Raw genomic sequence first — 25,951 nt, forward strand, 5'->3', positions numbered from 1 at the left:
CGAAGCTTTTCGCACATTCCACCTCCAATTCCCCCCCCCCTTCCACCATTCTCTCTTTCCCAATAGTAAGCCTTCGATTGTTTGCGACTGCAACTTAGTCCTAGTTCACCGGAAGTGGTGACACCGCTCGTTCAGTATCGCATTCGTGCATTGATGAAAATAGTTTCAATCTAAGTCGATGTACCCGTACCAGGCCACAGCATATACCAGCGTGATAGCGAATCAGGCGTAGCATCGAGCTACGAACCACTGGGGCGACTGTGGACGCAACATTTGCACTAGCTCTTGCACAAAAATTTTGGAAATAGAACATCAATTACCTATCGGATATGTAGTGTCTGAAAACAGGACACACTAAATGTAATGGAAAAGCTGGTAACAAGCAGTAATTTGCACTTTACCAACCCTGCTGAATCAAAAAAACTCAAAAGTTGATGCGGCTTCATTCATTTTTGCTAGCTTGGATGACGTCATCATGTACGAACTAGCACTTGTTTGAGAATTATGACACCGAACGTCAAAACCCTCAAATACGAGTCACAGATTTGGGCAGTGAACGAGAAAACTCGTCACAGATTACTTCACGCATGCGCAGCTCTCCCAAAATTCCTTAATCTCGTACGTCCACATGGCTCATCACAGAAAACGAAAGGTCTCTACTCTTTCTCGATCTTGATCTTCTTTTTCTACCCTACCTGGTCTTCCATGTCTATGCATGGGCACAAACGGTTGACTGTGACTATTGAAACCAGGAGGAGGTTGGGTAATCTTTGAAGGTTGATTAAGTTGGAGCTCCTTCTCCAGCAGATCTGCCAATCCTTGACTAGATTCCTGCCAGGGGTCAAAGCCTGTAAACAAAAATAAATGCCAATAGCAGTAACAATCTGAAAATGAGTTCAAAGAGAATCCAATGTAATGACACCAGGGGGCCGTTTCATTAAGCTGTTCATAAGATAAAAGCGATAAGAACGACTGGTGAACCTTACTTACACGCTAAACCATCGCCAATGCACATAACATTTACCACCAGAAAGGATCACCAGTCATTCTTAAAGTCACTCTTAACTTACCAACAGCTTCATGAAACACAGGACCCCGTCTTACAAAGAGTTACAATTGATCAAATCAATCGTACCTCTATGGAAATCCATTAGTGCCATAATTTCTTCTACAGAAAATTTGCAAAATTGTCCTTCTTAAACAAAGGAGAACACATCAAATCGTCAAGAAAATCAATTAATTTATGGATATGCATTCATATCTAGAACAATTTTGAACAAACATTCATTTTATAGGTTGACTTTGCTGGCTTTCCATAGTTGCGATTGATTGGATCGAGTGCAACTCTTTGTAAGACAGGCCCTGTGTTTCATAAAGCTTTTCGTAAGTTAAGAGTCATCCAATGGTAACTACCACGGTAACAATTATTAACAGCCAATCAGAATCAAGGAAACCACGGAACCTACCATGATACAATGGGCTCCAAGGGTCCGTTGCAGAAAGAGTTGCGTTTCAACTAGGCCCGTTTCGTGTACACAGGTACACGTGTACACGCACGGTCAAGTCGGTGCACGTGTACTAAATTCTATCACCGTGTACACGGTAGCATCTGCATAAAGCTTGCGTGGGACTGTAAAGTCAGTGAACAAGCTCACAGCCTCACATTAATTCTTAGTTCTCAGACACTGCACATGTTTTAATCACTAATATGTCAATATATTTCAATTACCTAGAGTGAGTTTACTTCCAAAATCGCCGATTTAATCCACATTTATTCTGGGGACTCAAGTTTTTGAACCACACGAAATGGGTATGCTCCGGTCAGTGCAGGGCCCTAGTTAGCGCCGACGTTCGTTGGATGCGCATTTTGCATACTGTACCGTACATGCATGCACAGATCGCTGCAGAATTGAGTGTAACTGAAGTTATCGATTGATTTTCATTATTTTATTGCCAATTTGAGGAGCGTGTGTTTGTAGGCTTGTTGCACATGTGTATGAGCGTATAACACTTAACTGGATACTCTCGAAAGCGTTCTTCAATCACTTTTAGAGCCAGTTTGAGAATCGACAATTGCGACAGCGATCATTGCTCAAGTTACGTGTTATAGGCTCATAAACATGTGCTACAAGCCTACAAACACACGCTCCTCAAATTGGCAATAAAATAATGAAAGTCAATCGATAACTTCAGTTACACTTAATTCTGCAGCGATCTGTGCATGCATGTACAGTACAGTATGCAAAATGCGCATCCAACGAACGTCGGCGCTAACTAGGGCCCTGCACTGATTTACTTTTGCATTCTTTATTAATTTAATGCGCTGCTAAGCTGAGTAAACTTTTTAATTGCACCAATTTTTGTGGACTGATACTTCTAACTTCTCAGGTAAGCTTTAAAACCGTGACTTAGGCTACATGTAGGAAACACTGAAAAATACCGTAACTCACTCTCACTCAGTGTTTACAACGTGTACACGACCGAAAAACACGCCGTGTACACGTGCATCAAAAATGTACTTTCAAACCGGGCCTAGTTTCAACGCAAGTCAAAAAATCAATTGCAAGTCCCAAATGCACGCTGTTGATTGGTTGAAAATAAATTTGCAATTGATTTTTAGAGTTGCGATTTATTGCAACTCTTTCTGCATTGGGCCCCGGAAGTGTTTATACATATTTCATGAAAAAATATCATCTTCATCATCATCATCATCTTCTGTTACGGATTCATTGAAGAGTTTCAAATCGCAAATTAACTAAATATTGAATAATCCATTCAATAAATTATAGAATAGTGAGTGACATCACTGACTTCTCATTTACATATCATGTTGTGATATGCATTGAGCTAGGATTACCAACTCTATTATCCCCAAGAGAAAAACTTACTCAAGATTTTGCTATTTGTTTTGAAAAAAAAAACAAATTATGTCCGTCTTGGTTACCTTCTCAAAGAAATAATAATTTTCTTCGAAATGCAAACAAATATACAGAATTCAAATACAAGACAAACAGATTTAAAAACAGTGCCCTCCCTAATCTTGTACGTGTGCTTAACAAATATTACAAATCATAATTGAAATCATTTGAAAATCCTTAAAACCTTTGACATATATATATGCTATAGAAATTATGAAATATTTTCAATTACCATTGACTTATTGTGCTTTTAAAAGTTTTATTATGAATGATTTTATCCGGAGTGGGGAAAGAGACAGCATGAAGGAAGAAATCATATGCATTCTCCTGGTATTTGTTTATCTTTATCAATAATCTAGTGTGCAAATGTATGTGCATAATTTTAATTGTCTATGTATTTTTTAACATGTATTTTCAATTGATACCCTGTAAAGCATGTGTAATTCAGTTTTTACTGCGATACAAGTCTATTGAATTAACCATTGAATGAATGAATCAATGAATCGATGCGTCTTATACCACGTGCGTCTTATACAACGTGCAACTGGGAGCTTACGTGCAACTTTTAGTCACATCGATATGTTAGTGAAACATCCCTGGAAATAAGGAAATGACCCCACCTAAATCATCTTCATTATGCTTTTCTTTAGGGTCTGATGTAAAACCAAAAGCAGCTTGCCAGTCTGTTGTATGACTGTCTACCGGTAAAAGCTCACTGCCAGCTGTCCAATTGCTACCATTGTTCCAATCTAAAGAAAGACAGAAAAATGTTCCTTAGTTTTAGTTATAACATCAATTTGATATCAGTATCATAATCTTGAACAGGATTTCTTTGAATTTGTGACGACTGCCTCTACGAAGACACCAATAATTACCTTCATCATCATCCCCATCATCATCATCATCATCACCACCACCATCATCACTATCATCATTATCATCACCATTATCATCATCATCATCATTATCATTATCATCATCACCATCATCATCACCGTCACAATCATCACTGTATCACCCAATATCATCACAATCATCCTCACTAGAACCAACACCAACAACATCAACACAACTAACATTACGTTTATCATCATCGTAATCATCACCGTCACAATCATCACCACAATCATCACCACAAACATAATCCCCATGCCGATCATCCTCACTAGAAACAATCCCAACAACATCAACACAACTAACATGTTTATCATCATCATCATCATCACTATCATTACAATCATCACTGTCACAATCATCACTGTACTCAACATCATCACCACAATCATAATCCCCATGATGATCATCCTCACAAGAACCAAAAACAACATCAACACAACTAACATTACATTTATCATCATCATCATCATGCTCATTCATCTATGACAATCATAAAAACTATAATAATCTCAATCACAATAAACAGACCTGCCAACCTCTGGGAATGAAAAATTGTATTCTGTGATTAAAAAAAAGTGTATTTCCCCCCCAAAAAAACATATTTCATAATAAAATGCGTGGCGCACTCGCTCATCGCGGCGCTCAAGCTGCATGCAAGCTAAATTGCGCACTGCTCTTGCTGATGAAAAAAAAAAAAAACATTTTAACATGTGTATACCTCACCCTGGTTTAAACCAAATGATTGAAAAAAAGACATATAGAGATGATTTTTCTCAGAAAATTACGATTTTGTATAAAAAAAAAGATTTCCAAAAACATATTTTTTAGAGAAAAAACATACGGCCACATTTGGTTGCAAATACGTACTAAATACGCCCAAAACTTACTGGTTGGCAGGTATGAATATACGCCTCTATCAGACTCACCATTCTGCGGTGGCATGCCAGGTATGGGCACCGCCGGCACGTGTCTCTGAAGATTAGCCTGGGGGATGAACCCGTTGCCTCCGAAGAGATGGGCGATGTCACCAAAGGGGGCTCCTCTACCAGGGTGGGGCAGGTTAGGAGGGGGTCCTGTGGGAGCCGACAGGGGTTGTTGTTGTTGTCTGGTGTCTGTCACTGGGGTGGGGGCAGGTCAGGGACTGATTGCACCTGAATAGTGAAAAATGAGAAAATAGTGAATTTTCACCACTTTTGTGGAAGCTTCCAAGGCGTTGTAACCAGGGGGATGTTTCACAAAGATTTAAGTATGACTTAGAGTCGCACTTAAATACAGAAAGGCTTGACCGCATTGGTCAGATCGTGTCATGAGGACACGCATTAATGCATATCTATCAATAAGATCGCGCGTTGCATATCATGTACGCGTCAGCATTTAAATAAGACTTAAGTCATGCTTAATTCTTTGTGAAACACCCCCCTGGTGTCTGCCACTGGGGGAGGGGGCAGGTGAGGGGAGTGTTGAATACTTCATCGGACACGTCGTTTTTCCTACCGCCTTCTGTAAAGATATAATATTAATAATAATATAGGGTATTTATATTGCGCACACATCCACCTTGTTAGGTGCTCAAGGCACTCCTATATTACCCGGCTAAGCTAATCATTCACAGCGCTCACAGCTTCTTAAGGAATTATTTCCTACCGGTACCCATTTACCTCACCTGGGTTGAGTGCAGCACATTTTGGATTAGTTTCGTGCTGAAGGAAATTACGCCATGGCTGGGATTTGAACCCACAACCCCCTGTTTCAAAGTCCGGAGACTAATCCACTGGGCCACAACGCTCCGTATTGACATTCATCATTAACCACGAACAAAAGATGTGATTTTATTGAACATAGATTACATGACAAATGTGGCAACTCGAACTGCCACATAGGATGCCGCAACATGAAGATTTCATATACTATCATATTCTTTGAAGGATATTCATCAATCCTACACCAATATTCTTCTGTAATTTTTCTGCTTTTGTTAAATCAATCTTGCCCTTGGGGTGACCTTCCCCTTCGGCAAGAAATACCACTTACCTGTGGGGAAGCCTCGTGAGGCGTGCTGCTCAGGCTACCGGTCTCTGTTATCGCTCTCTTCTGGGGTATATCAATAGGGGGCGCCGCACTGTTATGCGGATGTGGAAGGTTTTCGTGCGCCTCTGTGGTCAATCCATTGGAGGCCTGCGTTGAGGACTGTGGTAAGCTGGTAGGCGGTGGGTCTGTTCTGCTGTCCACGATGTCTGAAGGTGTGTCTTTTGTTGTGTGGCTGTTGAGGAGGTAATGCAAAATTCAAATAAATGGGGGAAAAATGAAAAAAAAAACACAACATATTTCATTGTTGGAAATGATCTATCTGAAGTAGAAATACTCTGAAAACTTCTTTTGCAATTGATCGTGGACCCAACAGCCACTGTGCAGTTCCAGATCAACATGGCTCTGTCCAATAAATCGTTGAACGCCAAAAAGGGGAGCAGCAACCCACATCTTTTAAACATCTATTGGTCTGACGTGGCCGGGGTTTGAACTCCGACCTCCTCGTTGCAAGATGGACACTTTAGCAACTGAGTCAAAAAACTGGAAATGCTATATGTAATATTGCCAACTGTGTGTGTGCACTTCAAGTGGTTTTAAAGTAAATTAATAAATAAATGAAATAAATCAATGAAGTAATAAACAAGTAAACAAATAAATATATAACCTGTGTATTGAAGATTCTTCTCTTTGTGTCGTCGTCTCATCCCCTCCCTCAGTGTTGTTAGGTTTACTTAACGATGGCCAGGAATTTGTTGTTATGCTAGGGCTCCCTCTACTGTTCGACTTCTGTGTGGTGGGCGGCGATGGTTGCTTTTTTCTGTCAATTTACAACACAAGGAATAATCATGCTACAGTATGCAATACATGGTTTGGGTTAGGAAAGTAGACTTCAAACCAACAAGACCAATGAGAAAATGAGGAAAAGGGAAATATTCCATAAAATATGTGAAAAGGGGTAAATATATATTATAATAGAAAATAATACTACCAGTACATAAGGTCTATAGTGGGACACCTGCATCGATACACATCCGAATAGTGGTACGATACCTTGTATTAGATTGCGGTTTGGCTCGTTCCCTTCCCGACGAAGTTGCAGCATGGCTTGTAGCACTTGATGAGTTAGTTGTGGCTGGTGTTGATGCTGTGGTGGCAGCTGTGTGGTTCTGTGTTGTCGTGGTTGTTGTTGTTGTAGAGGAACCGGGACTGTGACTACTACCACCTCCTAAGAGGTCATGTAGTAACTTCTGTTCGTATTCTTGATGTTTACTGCAAGAGAACATTTTTGACATTTATTCAGTTTCATTGGTTATCTATTCATTTGTCACTTGAAAAATTATATTTATATTAGTTACAAAATCAATTCAAACCAAAACATGATAGAGATGATCATACATGTACAAGCAAAAGTAATGGTATCAGTCTTCCTCCTCTTCTCTTCCTACCCCCCCCCCCCCCTCCTCCATCTTCATTTGCTTCTTCTACTTCCTCCTCCTTCCTCTTCTCATCCATCTTCTTCTTTTGCTTCTTCAGATTCCTCCTCCTTCCTCTTCTCCTCCTCATCCATCTTCTTCTTTTGCTTCTTCAGATTCCTCCTTCTTCTCCTTCCTCCACCTTCTTCTTTTTTTTACTTCCTCCTCCTTTTCTTCTCCTCATCCTTCTTCTGTTTCTTCTTCTCTCCTCCTCATCCTTCCCCCTCCTTCTTTTGCTTCTTCTTCTTCCTCCTTCTTATTTGGCTTCTTCCTCTTCCTCCTTCTTCCTCTTCCCCTCCTCCTTATTCTCCTTGTACTTCTTCCTCCTCCCCCTTCCTTTGCTTCTTCTAATTCCTCATCCTCCTACTTCCTCCACCTCCCCTCCTCCCTTTTCTTCTGCTTCTTCTCTTCCTCCCCCCTCCTTCTTTTGTTTCTTATTCTTCTACTTCCTCCTCCTTTCTCTTCCTCCTTCTTTTTCTACTTTCTCTTCCTTCCTCTTCTCCTCCCCCTCTTCCTTCTTATGCTTCTTCTTCACGTCCTCCTCCTCCTTCTTTCTATTCTCCTCCTCCTTCTTCTACTTCCTTCTACTCCTTCCCCTCCTTTCTTTCTTCCTCCTTCTTCCTCTTCTCCTTCTTCCTCCTCCTCCTCCTCTTTCTTTGCTTCTTCTTCTACTCCCTCGTTCTCTTTCCTCTTCTCCTTCTTTCTTCCTCCTCCTCTTCTTCTTTCTTCCTCCTCCTCTCCCTCCTCCTCCTTGTTCTTCTTCATTCAGTCAATCACAATGCACAAATTTGTGAACAAGAAAATTTCAACCTTTGAGGGTATGAATCAAAATGAAAATAATGAACTTACCCCATCTGCATATCTTCCTTCGTAAAACTCGCATTCTCGTCACCTAACTCGTGTAAATACATACAGTCCTGAAATAACAAAGAGAGAGCAAAAATCGGTTGAGTTGTAAAATCTTCATATGTGTTCAAATAGTCCCATTTTAGGGTTAATGTAGGTTGAACATTATTGCTGCGGTATTCACCACTACAACGTCATGAAAAGGCGAACTTAAAAAGGAAAATAACAAAAATAATCTAGAACCAAAGAACACTGTAAATGGGGATGGCGTTGGGGAATACCCTTTATGGACATTAAAAAAACTATAGTGCTAGGTTCTCGAATTGTTGCTCCAATGGCCCATCCAAACAACCTAATCCTCATTACACAACAAAGAGAATCTTTACTTTGCTGGCTTCAGACATTGCAAGTCCATCAAAAAACTATAATGCAAGCTTCTCAAATTGTTGCTACAACACTCTCTCTACACAATCAAATCCTCATTAAACATAAAAAGACACCACTACTTACTAGCTTCGGACATTGCGAATTCCTCAGAAAATGACTGCAGTATTTTGTTGTACCTAAGGAAGCCTTTAACGTCCTACCATCCACGTGTACATTGTTTACCGCTTGTATCGCCCGTAACGAGTCCTCAGCCCTCTGGTAGGTTACATACGCACTTGCACTGGGCCCCTGAAGGTTCAAACAAAAGGAAATTAAGACTAGTCCAACATGCAAAGGCAAAAAGGAATATGTTAAAGATTTAACCTGAAAAATAATAATAATTGTACAATTTGGTCCAGCACGATGTGAATCACCTGGTGTGTGCTTTACTTACTTCCACAGAAGGAGTTGGTTTATTCTTTGCTCTCCCACGGACAAATATTCGTCACCTGGTTCAGGAATTTCCTGACTGGTATAAGGTCTGACCAAAGGAGGCATTATGTCGAAGCATACATAGCACGTGACATGCACTGAGGTCATTGAAATGGATTCTAAACGACCAGGAGCGTGTTGCAAAAAATATCTACATTTAAAGAAAATGAAGAAAAAGTCCCCAATACACATGTACATGTACAATTGGTAGTTGCATTTGATTGCAAGTATTTCTACAGAGGCTCATTGGACAAAAGTTACTATTATTACTATCTATTATCATTTCATTTCAACAATGAAAAGTATATCCAATTGGTAAAATGCGATCCCACATTAAAAAAAAGTTAGAATAATGGTAACTTTACTCTCCAATGGTACCGGTAACTACCATGGCAACAATGCTCAACTGCCTACCAAATCCAGGGATTCCATGAAAGTTACTATTGGATGAAAAAGTTACAATAAATACTAACTTTTATGCAACAGGACCCGATGGAATGAAACTCACACAAAAAAAAAACGATGTATAACAACACTTACATGAGACTGACTTCCTGCATACGATGTGTTCTGGTTTATAACCACTTTGAGAATTTTGCCAAACTTCCCAAAGTATTCTTGCTTTTTCAAAATCTGAAAAGAGGAGGAAGAAGAAAAATGTAATGTTCAATACTTTACTTCATTTCAAATTTACCCTAACCCTTAACGTACCTGGTGGGTGTTTCATAAAGCTGTTCGTATAAAGAGCGACTTTAAGAACGACTGGTGATCCTTTCTTGTGGTAAATGGTATATTCATTGGCGATGGTTTAGCGTGTCAGAAAGGTTCACCAGTCGTTCTTAAAGTCGCTCTTATCTTACGAACAGCTTTATGCAGCGGCCCCCTGGCCGATTTTGCGAGCATAAAGTTGAGGGAGGGGGCTTTGAGGCCCCCTAAGATCTTGGCCGCGGATCGTGCCAAAACTTTGCACAAAGAGAATGACATAATCAACACCGATGCAGAGGCAAATTGCACAAAATTCATATATTTTTTATATGAATTATGCTAATTCATTCATGAAATCATACTTTTTGCACTAAAAATGAAAATATTCATTATCGCATTCCTACCAACTATAAGAGAAAAATTCTGGTACCAAAACCAATTTGTCATTTCTCTTATTGTTTTTCTTTCCTATGTAATTATTTGTTTTTTGATGTTTCTTTTTATTGCTTTTAGACAAAATTCCTTGGGGAAACAATTTCACTCATAGGAAGCACTTTACTCATGACATGTACAACATCTATTATGGGCTGTTTCCGACCAAGGCACCATATTCGTTTCACCAACACCCAAAATTCAAAAGTATCTTGAACGCAATTCCATGACTTTGCACAAATTTTCCAAATCCTCTGACTTTCCCCTGACTTTCCATGATTTTTCAAGACAGTGGGAACCCTGTATATGGCAAAAATAAATGTCGGCGGGGGGGGGGGGGGGACTTTTCAGCAAAAACAAATCATGGGAGCCAAGAGAATGGAAACGTTAATTTTTAAAGGGGAAGTTCACCCTGACAAAAGGTTTATTGTTAAAATAGCAGAAAAAATAATAAAAAATATTGCTGAAGGTTTGAGAAAAATTAATCAAATAATTGAAAAAGTTATTAGAATATCAATTATTTGATTTGTGACGTCATATGCGAGCAGCATTCCTACACAGCGAATGGTAAAAAATCAATGAAATGTCATTTTCTCGGAAAATTTAAAATGGTTTCCACTGTACCTTTTGTATATCAGTAGACAAAACATTTCACAACCGATCATGAATAGAAAACAAAATTAAGTCATCGGGAACCATACAAAATTTGAAATTCATGCATTTTATAATTACATAACACATGGGGCAGCTGCTCGTTTATGACGTCACAAATCCAAAACTTTGAACTCTAATAACTTTCTTACTCTTTGACGGATTTTCCTCAAACCTTCACCAATATTTTTTTACTATTTTTTCTCCTATTTTTAAAACAAAGTTTTCTTCAGGGTGAACTTCCCCTTTAAACTAACATGCTCAAGAAGGAACAAGCTGAAGATTGATTGGGAACAAATCTCAAGAAAAGGTTACTTACTTCCGTGTCCGCCAATCTTTGTGACAAGCCAACAACAAAAACAAGATTCTTCTGGACGACTCTGTAAGTAAGCAAACAAAATATCCAAGTATTAAAAAAAATAAACGCCTAGTGGGTGATTTCAAGTTCAGTGTTGACCTTTTGGTGTTGGTGTTGGGTCAATTTTTACACGATTATAACACCAAAGATAAAATGAGGACGGTCCCGAAAAGTCACTCACTAGTTGTTGAGATGTCAATAATGTGATCTGGATCAGTTTTACAAGCTCTGCATAAATTTTGGAGCTAGGGGAAGCAACCGAAATTTCAACACTAACACCAACACCAAGGCCAACACTGAACTTGAAATCACCCATTGTGGCAAAGATTTCAAAATTAGCTTGTACAGAATCCAATAAAAGGACTATCCAAGTGTGTTTGCTTACATAAATCACAAGTATTTGGTAAAAGAATCTGAATGAAATTGCCTCATCGCAGATAAATTAGCAAAATATGCATGGGAGATTGAGTATTTTTTCAAGAAATAAATACAATGTCCCACACGTGCGTATCTGCGTTGGTACTCTACACTCTACAGGGTGGTCATTAATTAGCTTAGATTTCAGGATCACATTTTACAAAGTTTAGTTCATGCAAGTGTACCAGATCAAGTGACTACAATGACTACTTATCTGGGTTTGAGAGACTTTCTGTGAAGTTAGTGTTTACTGGAACTTCTTTCATTCGTCTTTAAATCGAGCAAACAAACATGTAAGGTAGAGTCGATTTGGTCTGTAAAACTGCTACTGAATATCAAGTACTGTATCCACAAATGTGAAGCCCTCCTAAATTTGGAAATGCTAAATCAACCAGTTAATACAGAATGGTTGCATATAAGAGGCAAAAAAAAAAATCCAACCAGGTTTTCTCTGTTCTGAAGTTATACCATTTAGATTCCTGGAACACTAGTTTTTTTTCTCTTATGTTTAAGTTTTAGGTCTTTCTTCCACTTACCTTACACTGGCTAGATGTTTTCTGTTTTCTGTTATCTTCTGCTTGCGCTGAATATCTTTCTGTCTTTTTTCATTCTTTATCCGATGCAACCTGTCGAAAAATAACACATGAAAAACAATTACCAGGGGCCCGTCTTACAAAGAGTTGGGTTTGATCCGATCAATCGAAACTATGGAAAGCCAGCAAAGTTAACATGCATGTTTGCTCAAAATTGTTCCCTACATATGAATGTACATGTATATCTATACATTAATTGATTTGACAATTTGGTGTGTTCTCCTTTGTTTACAAATTTCCTGCGGAAAAAATTATGACACTTATGGATTTCCATAGAGTTACGATTGATTAGATCAATTGTATCTCTTGTCAGACGGGGCCCTGTTGTGGTAACAGTCTAAAAACGATTATGAATTCATAGAATCCAACAAAATTCATAAGAAGTATGTAATATAAGATAAGATTTTATTGTTCTTTATCGACCCCCGATCGGGAGTATGAGAGTCTGAACAAGAACATATTCACAATAATGAATTTGCGTACAAAAATGAACATATTTCCTACAATTCATATGCATCTAAAGATTGATGAAATAGATTCAATTCCACCCCGAAGATGGGCCTTTTTCTAAACAACAATGATACAGAGTCCCAAATGTGCTTATCTGTGTTGGTGATCTTAACTGTGATAAGTTTTCAGCCCAGATTTCATGGTAATACGAACGATAATGATGACAATCATAAATGAAAGTAATAACAACATAAAAAAACTTTTTTTAACACCCCCCCTTAACAAAATTTTAGATGAGCTTGAAGACTTACTGTTCCTCGGAGAGTGGTTTGAAGTCTGCGGGGCATTCGGGGTAGGCCTTTCTGCATGCAGGACACAGACCATTCTCATCTGTACGAATACGATGCCAACAGAACCGACAAATCTATGAAGGAAACAATGAGACAATTATGACAAGAAACCATTATCATCTGTATGGATACAATGCCAACAGAACTGAAAAATCTATAAAGAAATCTACGGCGGTCGTACGGCGAGTCGAACACAGCCGTTTTATTCATTTTTATTCAAACCACCTATGTATAACTGGTACAAAAAAAATGTTAAAACGGCTGTTTTGGATTCACCGTAGAGTATATTTGACCAAGGTAATAATCCCACATTAGCCAAACTCACCTGATAACCGCATGTGCATGGGAAGAAATTGACATCGTCCAATTCCAGGGGTTCCATACATAGTGGGCACTGTCATAGAAGAACATGAGGAAATAAGACAAATTAACACCCTTCTGTTGCCATTATATCACAATAGAAGAAATAAAGTATAACACAAAACAAATTGCAAATTCATGATAATATTCATAATCATACTTTTGTAATATGAGGTGAGCAAAAAAGATCCACCTGCAATGAGGCAATTCCTTTTTAAATATTTTTACACATCAATATTTGCTTTGTTTCATCATACATGTATACCATCTTGAAATTGGGCCATTCATTCTAATCTGAGTAAATGTAGGAAATAAAGGAACATTGTGACCTCATGACAACCAGAAACATCCCTAAAAATCTTCAAATAACATGCTTTACGACAGTCATATTTTCGACAGAACTTTGCACCAAGAGGTGCAGACATCTCATTACCTATTTCTTATAACTTATGAATTATGAATTTTAAGGGTTATCAACCTATTGCAGAAAAGTTATCACTAAATTGTATTGTTTATGTAGAATTACATTGCTATGATATTTTGCATTTTTTGTGTGTATATTATGTGTTTAAAGCCATTGGAAACTAAATTTCTCTGTATGCCTAGCATTCATGGACCAATAAAACAATCTGGAATCTTGAAACATTATTCAAAACTCTTGAGAGAATCACTATTCTTTACAGTGTAATCATATTTTCATTAAATCTATAATTGCTTGTTGCCCCAAAAGGTAGGCCTTAAACTGCAAGATGTAGCCTCCCATATTCAGCAATAGCTCCAATAATCCATAATCTATTATTCGAAATTGAAATCTGAAACAGAATTACTCTAAAAATCTGTTTTGACCAACTGATCATTGGCCTGGCAGCCGCTGTGCAGCGCCAGATCGACATAGCTCTATCCCTTGAACCATTGAACGCCAAACAGGGTAGCAGCAACTCCCATCTTTTAACGTCTTTTAGTCTGACCCGGCCTGGGTTTGAACTCCAATCCCCCCCCCCCCCCTCTTGTGAGATGGACGTTCTACCAACTGAGCCAACACAAAACATGCAAAAAGTAACAAAATAAAGAATGTTACCTCAGCTGGGTCATCGAAGGTCGACATTGTGATTTGACGGTAGGGGAAGAGAAACAGAAGCTCGGGTAATAGAAGACAGACAGTAGATAAGCTCACTGCAAACTGTTGAAACGTCAATATGACTGCTTTGCAGTCCCTGTACAACACTGCAAATGAAAAAATAACATTTGAGAAAAAAATGAGTTGAACACTTTTTATTTGAATGTTCAAGAGATTTTGCACAAGATTTCACAAAATATTGCTGAACTTTAGATTTAGAATTCAATGACTTCTTTATTTCTTGCCAATATTTGAAGAAATTTTCAGCATTTTGGTAGGTAATTTTTACTCTACAGGGAATGATTTTCCTGGTATCGCACTGCAATTTGCTCCATATTTTTTTACTGCTACGCATTTAGTATTTAGCATATTTTTACACAAGACTATACAATACTAAACCCCTCAAAAAAAGTTTTGCAACTCGGTTTTGGGGGATGATATCTTTTTGGTTAATGAAGTATAAAAGATGAAACTGGTATCATTGGAAAGCTGAATTATTCGTCTTTACAATGACATGCCATTTGCTGTGATTATGTAATCATGGAATATGTAATCACCCTGAACATCGAGAAAAAAGTGAAATGTTGCAAAATGCATTGATTTCCAACAAGAGTCCCCATTTCTATAGAATTTCCACCATGCAGGTGACAGTGAATGCACTCGGTCCATCCTCGAAACAATTGGAAATTCGCTATTGCAAACGACGCATTTTGCAACATTTCATGTCTAACATTGCTGCGTATTATCATGTCTGTGTATTTCATGATAACACTAGCATTACAAATGACACATGATTGTAAAGGAGAATAATCATACTTTCTAAAGATATCACTTTTACACATGATGATGGCACATTAAGAAATTTATTAGCACTCAAACTTGCAGTTTGAGTTGCAGAACTCAAACATGACATGGCAACGAATTTTTGCAACATTTCATTTCTTACATTGCTGCATATTTATCATGTCTGTGTATTTCATGATAACATATAGCATTACAAATGACACATGATCGTAAAGAGGAATAATCATACTTTCCAATGGTACCACTTTTACATATGATGATGGCACACTAAGAAATTTATTAGCACTCAAACTTGAGTTGCGGAACTTTTTTTGAGGGGTTTAGATGAGAGGTTTTCGCTAAGTTATGACCAAAAATGCTATTAAAATAGGCGAAATTGTTCCCTGCTCTATTTAGATACATTTATTTATGTAGAGCTGCCAACTTGGATTAAAAAATACTTGCATCTGCCGATAGATATTAGGATTCGCAAAATATTTGTTTTAATCAATAAATATCATATAAATTACTTTATGATATTTGTTGACCGAAACAAATATTTTACGAATCGTCATATTAATCGGCAAATGCAAGTATTTTTAAAATCTAAGTTGCAGCTCTGCACGCGTATGGTATCGAGGTATCGATAACAAAAGACAGCAAAATGGCGACGTAAACAGCAGGGTTGGCGATTTTTTTGATTTTTTTAAAAAAATCAAAAAAATCGGATTTATTTGATTTAAATCAGATTTTTTTTATTTAAATCAGATTTTTTTGATTTTTTTGATTTTTTTTAAAGTTCCTTCGAAAAAAAGGGTAATTATCCCCCCCCCCCTTACTCATACAATGACATCAATATTGATGTTATACATTTCACCCCTAATATTGTTCTTAACCACATATTTTGTAATTAAAATCCAGTAAAAATGGACAATTAAAATAAATTTGAGGAATCATGTATCTGAACTTAATTCTATCATACATAGGCCTATGAAGGAATATTCCATAGGGAATTCCCAGTGAGTAGAGAAAATTCCCCTCTGGGATTTTTCATTCAAATATTTAAAAAAATCCAAGAGAAAAAATCCTTTATCAAAACTGCCAACAAACCCTTTGCCAATTACTAGTATTCATGTATATTGTAAGAGAAATAATTCAAATCAATGATTTTTTTCAATTAGTCACAGCTTTACAATAGTCAAAGAGAGACTACAACTGTATATGTTAAGGATCTTTTTGATAAAAAGCTCTTCTCTTGCTACAGATATAGATGCAAAACTCTCAGTTTTGGAGAACAATATAGGAGATACTAGCTTAGTCAAAGGGTGACTATACTACATTCTGTTACTGTGATTTTTTTAAATTAATCTACAATTTTTATTCCCATATTCTCTACAAAAAAAATCTGTTTGATCCATGAAGTATGAAAAAAAATCTACTTACTTTTAACTTAAAGGATAAAAACTGCAAAACTGCTTAAATTACAACATATGTATTACAAAAAGAAGTATTTTATTTTAAATGAGACACAGCTTACAACTGCCAATGATTGTAACTGAAGTACCTGCATCTTAACGTTAAAATACAGTGTTAAATGTTTATTCTGAGTTTTGCAAATTGTTGTTATAGAGCTCTTTCCATTATTACATGCAGATACAAAACTTCCATTTGTAGCACTGAACATAAAATGGGCTGCAGTGACTTAAAAGGTTTATAAGAGAAAGCTTTTCTCAACAGTCAAATTATGACTGTACTACATTATGTTAATGTGATTTTTATATTATGTTATTCAAAACATCAAATGTATGATAAATGTAACAATACGAAATAAGAGGCATGTTAAATATGTTGATTACATGCAGGTATCATTTTTATTTTACATGACAGAAGTAGTTATGTGTAGGCGAAGGATCAAAACTGGAAAACTGCCAACAAACCTTTTCTCATCGACTTTTATATATTATATATTTTTTTTTACAAACTGCTCTCTGAAAAGTCTTTGGATTATGTGAAAACTTTACGTTAAGAAAGAAATTGACTAATAATAACTGACAAAGAATGTAAAATTTCAGAAGAAAAACTTGACATAATTTACAAAAAATGAGTACCTATTGACAACATACATCTGTAGTTTTTAAAGTTGAATTAAGAAGGGGGTGAGTTTCCATAAATATGGTTTCCACACATAATATAAAGTATATATCAGTTGTTCAAACAAATAGCATGTCACAAAAATCTTCTGCCTTCTCGATATTTTGCTTTGAAAGTCTATGAAATTAGCCACCTGTCAGAGCCCGAGAGACGAGTGTACAGAAAAATCACTCTGAGTGTGACGTCACCGGAGGGAATTTAGTGTAAGAGGTGCCTGGGTGTAATACAGAAATGCTATGCAGAGAGTGAAAGATGATTTTACAATTTTTTGTCAAAGCAACTCAAATCAAACAAATAGGAATCATATGTACAAATCTTTACTTTACCTGTATAAAGAACAGTATGAATAACTATCATGAACTCTTAAATCATGATGAAAGATTGAAAACAGTGAGTTATTGAATGATATTTTCACTATTTCTCATTTATTTTATCACGATGTTCCTTCAAGTGAGTAGCTAGAAAGTAATTCCGGCGGCTAGCTCAGCTATGCGCGCGTTGCACGCCTATATGCTATATACAATACACTCAAGTACACCCACGCATTGAGTGTACTGCACTGTATGTAGTGGGGAAGTGTTCTGGTATGTCGACCCCCAGACCATTCCCATATATATCTCTATGGTCGAACCGCAGTTCATGACCATGCGGCAATCCCCTGACGTCTTTTTCTTCTTTCCTTTTGTCTTTGACTCCATTTTTATATCCTGTGGATCATTTCCACTCATGGCTCATTCCACAGAACAATCTTGAATCAACTTACTATTCTTCTCGGCCTCCCGAGTTGTTTTCTACATGTATATTTAATTACGCTAGAGGTCACCGTCAAACATACAAATGCAATTCGCAAGTGAGTTCAAGACAGCATGAAAGGTATGCGGTCCGGCAGCTCGACAGCTAGCTGCGCCCGAGCGGGTGGCCGGTCGGCACAAAGCAATTCCGCAACCAACTGTGTTTTTTGCAAGAGCCGCGTCACACGCGGATAAATATATCATGATAACACGTCTGCTACGTTATCGACTGGTGAGAAGATCTTGGTCAAATTTCATATTATTCGTCTTGAAATTATTCCTTTAGGGTCTATGGTATCATTATGAGGGAATTTACATATTTGGAATAATAGTATGGCCATAAATATAATTTTAATCATTTCCTTTTTGCAAGTTCTCCGGCTCGAAATACAACTTCAACTGCAGTTTATTCAATTGTTTCGCCACGGACACAGTCCGGAACGAAAACAAGGCATTAAAATCGTCTAAAATTGCTACAAAGAAGAACAGTTTTAACAATGTAGGGTCATATTATGGACAATATGTCTTATGATAATTATTACTTCCTTTCAACATCGTTCACATAAAATCAATAGCGATAAAATGAAGTTTTGACACAAAAGTAAATATGAAGGCGTACGTGCATAGTACACAAAACAGCACTGCCTTGTTTACTACGATACCCCCGGTGACGTCACAGTCAAAGAACACCCGTCTCGGTAGGCATTGCAGGAGCGAACTCGAGGAAAATGAGTAGGGATAAATCGTTCAAATTCACTATTTTGAAAAAAGAAAATGGGGGGTCGAATCACCTCTTAGTGTTTGGTGGGTTGTAAGGTTGCTATTAATGTAAATATCTCAATATTTTGAATCGTCTTCTTAATTCAACTTTAAGGAATTACCTGATTTTATTAATTTGATTTTAATTTGTTTTAAGTAGATATGAAGACTTTGTTGATCTTTTATTGATATAAAGTTAATTCAAAGTTTTTCAGTTGACTTGAAGAATTAAAACTGCATTGAACAAATATTTTGTCCATGATTTGTACATGTTTCAATGGAAGTGATTTAAATCAATGATTTTTAAAAAAAAATCATGGTGATTTAAATCGCGATTTAAATCACGATTTAAATCAACGTGATTTAAATCCGCCAACCCTGGTAAACAGACAGGGTGAGCGAACGCTCTTGGTCTTAACTTCTTTCAATTTCACTACTATTTATTTAATGAAAAGTAAGAAAAATGTTTAAAAAAAATGGGGTAAACATAAAACTTGCCCATGTACATAACTTTGGGCGAAAAAAAAAAATAAAATTGGTGATTTAGGTCTAGGTTCAACACGGGTAATCCTGGCCGCTACGGAGAGGCATATATAAAGCAAATCCAGGGATTACGGGAGTGACCATACGCAAGGCTCCACATTAACTTTTTTTGGTGGTGGCCCGTTCGGGCCACCAAAACCTTCAAATAATTTTTTTTGGTGGCCCACTAATAAAGTTTGGTGGCCCGAAAAATATAAGGAAAAACATTAATTAAAAATGAATAAAACAAACTGAAATATTCTGCAATCACTAACACGTACCACTATTCTTTGTACATCTTGTATATAAATTGTGCTTGCTGTTATTTTACTTTGCATAAAACAAAAGAAAAAATGAAGGAAAAAACAAAGAACAGGTCATAAAAAAAAATGAGAAAAACAAAAGAAAATTTAAGAAAAATAAATAAAACAAATTATCAAAAAATGGGGAAAATTATTATTATTCAGTAGAAACATGTTCTTTAATCAGGTATTTTCAATGGGAAGGGGTATAAATGGTTTAATCACTGAAAAAAATGAAAGAAAAAAATAAAATGGCAAAAGTTATCTGGAAAAAACAGTGAGATAATTCCTTCCCTATATTTGACAAAATGATGGAAAAAAAAATCACATGTCATATCAATGAAATGCCTTCCCAAAGTATTTACTTCCTTAAGAGTGGTTTAAGAAGTCATTTGTAAACAAGAAAGAAAGAGCGGCCTATTTATTTTTGGCTCAAAGAGACACAGCTTCGAAATAAACCAAATATCAACATACATACAAATGCACATATGGGACTGTGATGTACTCACCTATGTGTATTAATGCATTTGGAAATCGGTCTTTTTGAGTCAAAAGAGAGGTCATAATTCCTCCTTTTAAAGCTTGCAATTAATCAGGTTTCAGTAATATGGACTGTAGAAGGGCATTTCATTGGTGTAAAATGTGACTTTGACGTAGATTTCCAAAGTTCTGGGGAAGATTTCTTAGCAGTAACATTTCGTATCGCAGCTCCCTGGGTCTGAATAGTCTGCTCGTGCACAGCTAGCTGCATTGGTTTCATGCATGCAAAGCTCAGCCAGACAGCCGGCGCGGCCGGCTGAATAATAGGTACTGTATGCTAGCGGTAGGCCTACATACTGTCATGACTATGCACTCTTTGTGTGTGTGTATTTGTGTGTAGATTAACAAAAAAGGCGCATGACGAATTGGCTTGCAATTTTAACTGTAGAAGGTTGATAAATGCATGCAAAATCGGGAGAAAAATTGCGCTACTTTGAAAATTATTGGTTGCCCGATTCGGGCCACCAAAACTTAACATTTTTTCAATAATGGTTGCCCGAGATGAATTTTTGGTGGCCCCGGGCCACCGCTAATGTCGAGCCTTGCCATACGTACAGTATATGACTTTCACTCCCCAGACGCCTCCAGGCTATCCGTAACAGACGGTACACGCACATAAATGGGACGCAATCCCTGGCTCCATGAGAGTAATTTTTACTCTCCACACTCTAACGTTAGCTCAGAGCCTCTGAGTCCTGGCTAGTCAACTTAAATCTATTTACACTGATCACAATTGTAAGAAGCTCAGAACATAACAGAGCTACCAAGTCTCACGCATTATGCGTGAGACTCAAGCATTTTTTTTTTACTCTTGTTCATCCCCTCAAATCTCTGTCTCATGCAACTAGCACAGCCTATCCCCATATACATTTGTACATAATGTCTGTGATCTCACTCAGATTCACAGAAAATCTCATGAATAGCCAGTAGAGGCGCGTGGCCAATTTGGGAGACTCTCTCCAATAGGGGAGACAATATCCCACATTGGAGACTTGCTTTGCAAAAGGACAAAAGAAACACCAACAAAAGCAAGACTTTTTCCACCAAAAATTTTGACTGAGGTCAGAATCCCATTTTTTTTTGTGTGATTGACAACAAAAATCCTTATATCAAAACAAAAGTCAAAAGTAGACAGTGAATTTTTAAAGTAGACAGTGAATTTTTAAAGTAGACGGTGAAAAGGGGTAATTTTTCATGAGGAATCTCTGCTTATCACATTTTTATTTGGCGCGCCAAGGTTATCCTTTTGCAGCAAATGTAAACAAAGGAAATTGGACTCCAAAACTGGAAACTGTCTCTGAAATCGGATACCCAAATTCTTTACAAAAGTCTCTGATATTGGAGAGATACATGTAATCTCCCACATTCATGACATTGCCATTGGAGACAGTCTCCAATGCAATATTGGCCGTGCGCCTCTACTGATAGCTGGTCTTTGAACTTGGCATCTCTGACATGAATTTATCATCAGTTTTATTAAAGGTGAACACATGAAATCAACCTGTCAAATAACATGAATAAAATAACACTAGCAGTTTACTCTCATTCATCATCACGAAGTCTATGTTGTATTGTAGTCTAGCCTCTAGCCTCTCGGCCTCCATTTTCTTTTTCAGGACAATAGGGATCCCTCTAGGCATGTTTGATAGTACGGCCATCTTTTCAAGTAATAACTAATATTCTATTCACATGCATGATCATGGACTGACTCATGACATGCTACATGTAGGCCTAGCTAAGGCTAAGCAATGCTAAAATAACGTAAGGAACCGAATTGCGCGAGAACAAAACACGGTCATTCACTTTACACGTAAACTCAATGGAATTGGAAGGACGCCCAAAATTATTGTAACCGTGCACTGTTACCACACCTAATTTCGTCCATTACAACGACCTTTGAATAGTAACTCGCAAAATGGATCGCGTCTTCATGTACATCGGAAATTTCATTTCATATATAATTTATTACAAATCAATAAACCAAATAAGAAACCAATAAGTTAAAGTTGGAGACACTTACGACAAGATGATCGCAGGGAAATACACTATAATTCAGTCGAGTTGAATTGCGCAAATGGCGCATGCGCAGAAATAGATATGACAAATTAAATGTCAATATCCCGGATGTATTGAGCCCGGTGCATTGTCAGAGTTTGATTTGAGGATAGTGATATCTCCTTGGGATAACATTCGAATATCAGCGCGGCGGTTGCAAAATGGTAAAAATTGGTGAAAGCTGCTCTGGAGTTGTAGGCCTATTCAAAGGAAAATATAAATTTATAAATTTATGAGTTTGACAGAGGCCTGGGAAATATTTTCTAAAAGAGGGTGGTGGTTTATTAAGGAAACAAATGAAAAGCCCCACCCCAAAAGGTTAGAATTTGTAAAGCCCGGTTACATATCATGGACCTCGATCCCAAAGGATTTATTTTTTCTTTTGAAAATAACATGAGTGAATGTACAATTATTTCAGTGCTCTCATTTTGTTTTTACTTATTTCATTTTCCACAAACTATAGATCAAATAAATACAATCATTACATGTCAGTTGACCTCTGAAAAAGGGATTTTTTTTTACTTAAGAAAAAAAAAACATGCATTCTGGCTCAATGACTTGAGAAATCACACTTTTATTGATTTTTGTTTATTATTACACATAACACTGTGCAGTACACACACACCCCGTGGGCAGAAATTCCAGGGGGACGCGTCCCCCCTACTCAAAATAGTAGGGGGACACAATATCAGATTTCCTTTTATTATTTTCATGATTTTTGGTCATTTGTAATGAAAAGAAATACTTCATTCAAAATAAATATAATACATGTATTTTGGATGAGACGACCTTACTTTTAAGGTTGAATACCTTTTTTTTTTTTTTTTGCTTGTCAAATTTTTTTTGGGTCGAAATGGCCGTACCTTAGGGGTGCATGTTAACTTTTTTTTCTTTTTTGGGGGTCAATTTTCCAGCCCCTCGTCCCCCTACCTTTGGGAGAGATTTCCGCCCCTGCCCACACACGCACACTATCTAATTTTATTGTACTTTAAGAATCTCGAACCTTCAGCAATATCACTCCTTTTCTGGTATTCAAAAAAAACAAACTTTCTGCATAGTGCACATATAGGTCTAATAAATCAGACTCTGGTTGTGAGGTCTCCAATTGACATATCCTGTGATTAGAAATACCGCCCCCTCGTGGCCGAAACAACTTAATTGTCGTTTTGGCGTTGTGACATCCCGCTGTGGGGAAGTTATAATTGATGCAGAGATTTAAAGGGGAATCCAACCCAGATAAAACTTGTTTTTATAAGTAAAAGAAAAATTAGACAAGTAGATAGGTGAAAGTTTGAACAATATTGGACAAATAACAAGAAAGTTATGAATTTTTAAAAGTTGTAAATATTGGTAATCACTATACCCATGGAGACTTCAAATTGGCCGCTTATGTGATGTCATAGTGATGTAAGGCAAGGACTACTCTTCCATGTACTCCAATACATATTCTGGCTAAAATGTCATTTTCCCCAAAAATTTCATTTCAAATTATATTTTTCTTTCATGAGGACATCATAACAACTACTACCTGGGTTATATATAGATTACTGCCCCAGGGGAATGGGTACTTATAGGAGAAAACCACAAATCCCTGATAATAAAGTACATGGCCTATGAGAAAGTTGTCCTTGCCCCTTGTCATAATTTACTTACCCAGTTGCCAATTTGAAATCTACATGGTATTAGTGATCTCAATTTTAAAGCAGCTATAACTTTCTTATTGCTTGTTCAATTTCTTTCAAACTTTCACCATTCTGTTTAATTCATTTTTCTCCTTCCCAACACAACATTCTATGGCAAAGGCTGGATTCCCCTTTAATTGGTTCGAGCACTAGCGTATCTACGAGAGGGGGAGGGGGGCAGGGGGCAGTCTGCCCCCTGACGAGTCACAACCCATGCAAGGGACGTATCCCTGCTCCCCCTCCCCCTCACCCCCCCCCCCCCCCCCGACGAGCTTGAAGACTTTTTTTTTTGCTTGTCAATTGTCTGGTAAGAAATCTTATATTTGTGGTTGAAGACCTTTTTATTTTTATTTTTTCTTATTCTTTTTTTTTGGGGGGGGGGCTTGTCAAATTTTTGGGGGACGAATTTGCAACCCCCCCTCCGGTGGAAAATCCCAGATACGCCACTGGGTTCGAGCCCTGGTCACGTCTATCGGATGGCGACGTTAAAGGTTGGTCTTAGACGTGAATAATTGAGTATATAAAAACCCAAGTCCATATGAGGTCATTTCGAGAAAATCGAGAAAAAGAATATTTTTTTTTGATTTGGGCAAGTAAAGTATATTTGGCCAAAAGAAATCAGAGAACATCTGAAAACAAATTCTAGTGTTCATTTAAATGAAAATTGATATTACACGTTTATTGTGGGCGGGGCCTTTTGTCTGGTGGATTTGGGTCGTTCTTAAAATCATATGGACTTGGGTATATTCATAAACATGTTAGAATTCTGTCTGTACTGAATGTATAAAATTAACACGAGAGATTTTTTTCTGTTTTCTATATCGGACAAAAAGTGCCACTTGCCTTGTTTTATTTTAGGTTTTTTCATAGCTGATGATGTGTTTTAGGATGAGCGAGTGGCCGAGGACATGTGTATGTTTTGCAAATCACCTTTGAAACAACAAGAGAGTTTGCAAAATGACGTGTCATTCATGTTTTACAGTTCGCTCTTCCATGACACCAAGAAGTCTTAAGCCCCGGGGGGGGGGACTTACATTGACTAGTGGATACCATGCGAGACCCCCCCCCCCAAAAAAAAAAACCGTAAAAAGGACGTCTTTTTCAAGGTAGGGCACGTTGCGTACGCAAAAAACACTAAAATAATAAAAAAAGCTATAAGTCTCTGTCAACCACATTACCTTCTTACATTTATTCATTATTTCAGCAACAAAGATCTACTTACTCTCTTCGTTCTACTGCTGCTCCTTCCTATGTAATTCCAAAGTCCAGAAAACAGGCCGGTTTCCACTCCTTTCAATCTCTTGCCCCCCGTCTTTGGAACAAACTCCCTCCATCTCTCCTCTCTTCTCTAAACCTCTTAAAAAACATCTCAAAACACACTTGTATAACCATAAACCTTAACTTGTCTTATGTAACTAATAACGCTTTGTATCCTATGGAAAAAGCGCTATATAAATACAATTATTATTATTATTACTACCACTACTACTACTATTTACTACTACTACTACTACTACTACTACTATTACTACTACTACTAATACTAATACTACTATTACTACTTCTACTATTACTACTATTACCAGTATACCAGTACTACTATTATCGTTGTTGTTATTATTTCTATTATATATTTTTGTTTTAAAACAAGTTTATTCAGAAATTTAGAAATAAGATAACTGTATAATAATTTGTTTAGTGTATGATCTAATTCCTGTAATGAAAAAGGGAAATCAAATTTAAAACTGAATTTTCGTTTTTATATGTTGCAGTATCGTAACGCTACTACTATACTACTAGTTCCACTACTATTACTACTACTACCACTACTACTACTAATTCTACTACTACTACTATTACTGTTACCAGTATTAATATTATCATTGCTATTATTTATATTATATATTTTTGTTT

General features: G+C 37.1%; 1 protein-coding gene across 1 annotated transcript in view; it reads right to left on the bottom strand.

Moving 5' to 3' along the window:
• The window catches only part of LOC121417326 (CCR4-NOT transcription complex subunit 4-like), a 30,854-nt gene extending 8,459 nt beyond the window's left edge, over nt 1-22,395 (bottom strand). The window contains 16 exon segments of the mRNA XM_041610996.1: nt 696-848; nt 3,539-3,667; nt 4,742-4,948; nt 4,951-4,966; nt 5,847-6,075; nt 6,508-6,660; nt 6,894-7,112; nt 8,165-8,232; nt 8,672-8,836; nt 9,560-9,652; nt 11,127-11,187; nt 12,119-12,208; nt 12,937-13,049; nt 13,301-13,369; nt 14,414-14,559; nt 22,321-22,395. Coding sequence (XP_041466930.1) covers nt 696-848; nt 3,539-3,667; nt 4,742-4,948; nt 4,951-4,966; nt 5,847-6,075; nt 6,508-6,660; nt 6,894-7,112; nt 8,165-8,232; nt 8,672-8,836; nt 9,560-9,652; nt 11,127-11,187; nt 12,119-12,208; nt 12,937-13,049; nt 13,301-13,369; nt 14,414-14,440 — 1,792 coding nt within the window. The 5' untranslated portion in view covers nt 14,441-14,559; nt 22,321-22,395.
• Nucleotides 22,396-25,951: the final 3,556 nt, after the last annotated feature.

Source organism: Lytechinus variegatus, chromosome 6 (genome assembly GCF_018143015.1).
Source record: "Lytechinus variegatus isolate NC3 chromosome 6, Lvar_3.0, whole genome shotgun sequence".
Classification (NCBI taxonomy): domain Eukaryota; kingdom Metazoa; phylum Echinodermata; class Echinoidea; order Temnopleuroida; family Toxopneustidae; genus Lytechinus; species Lytechinus variegatus.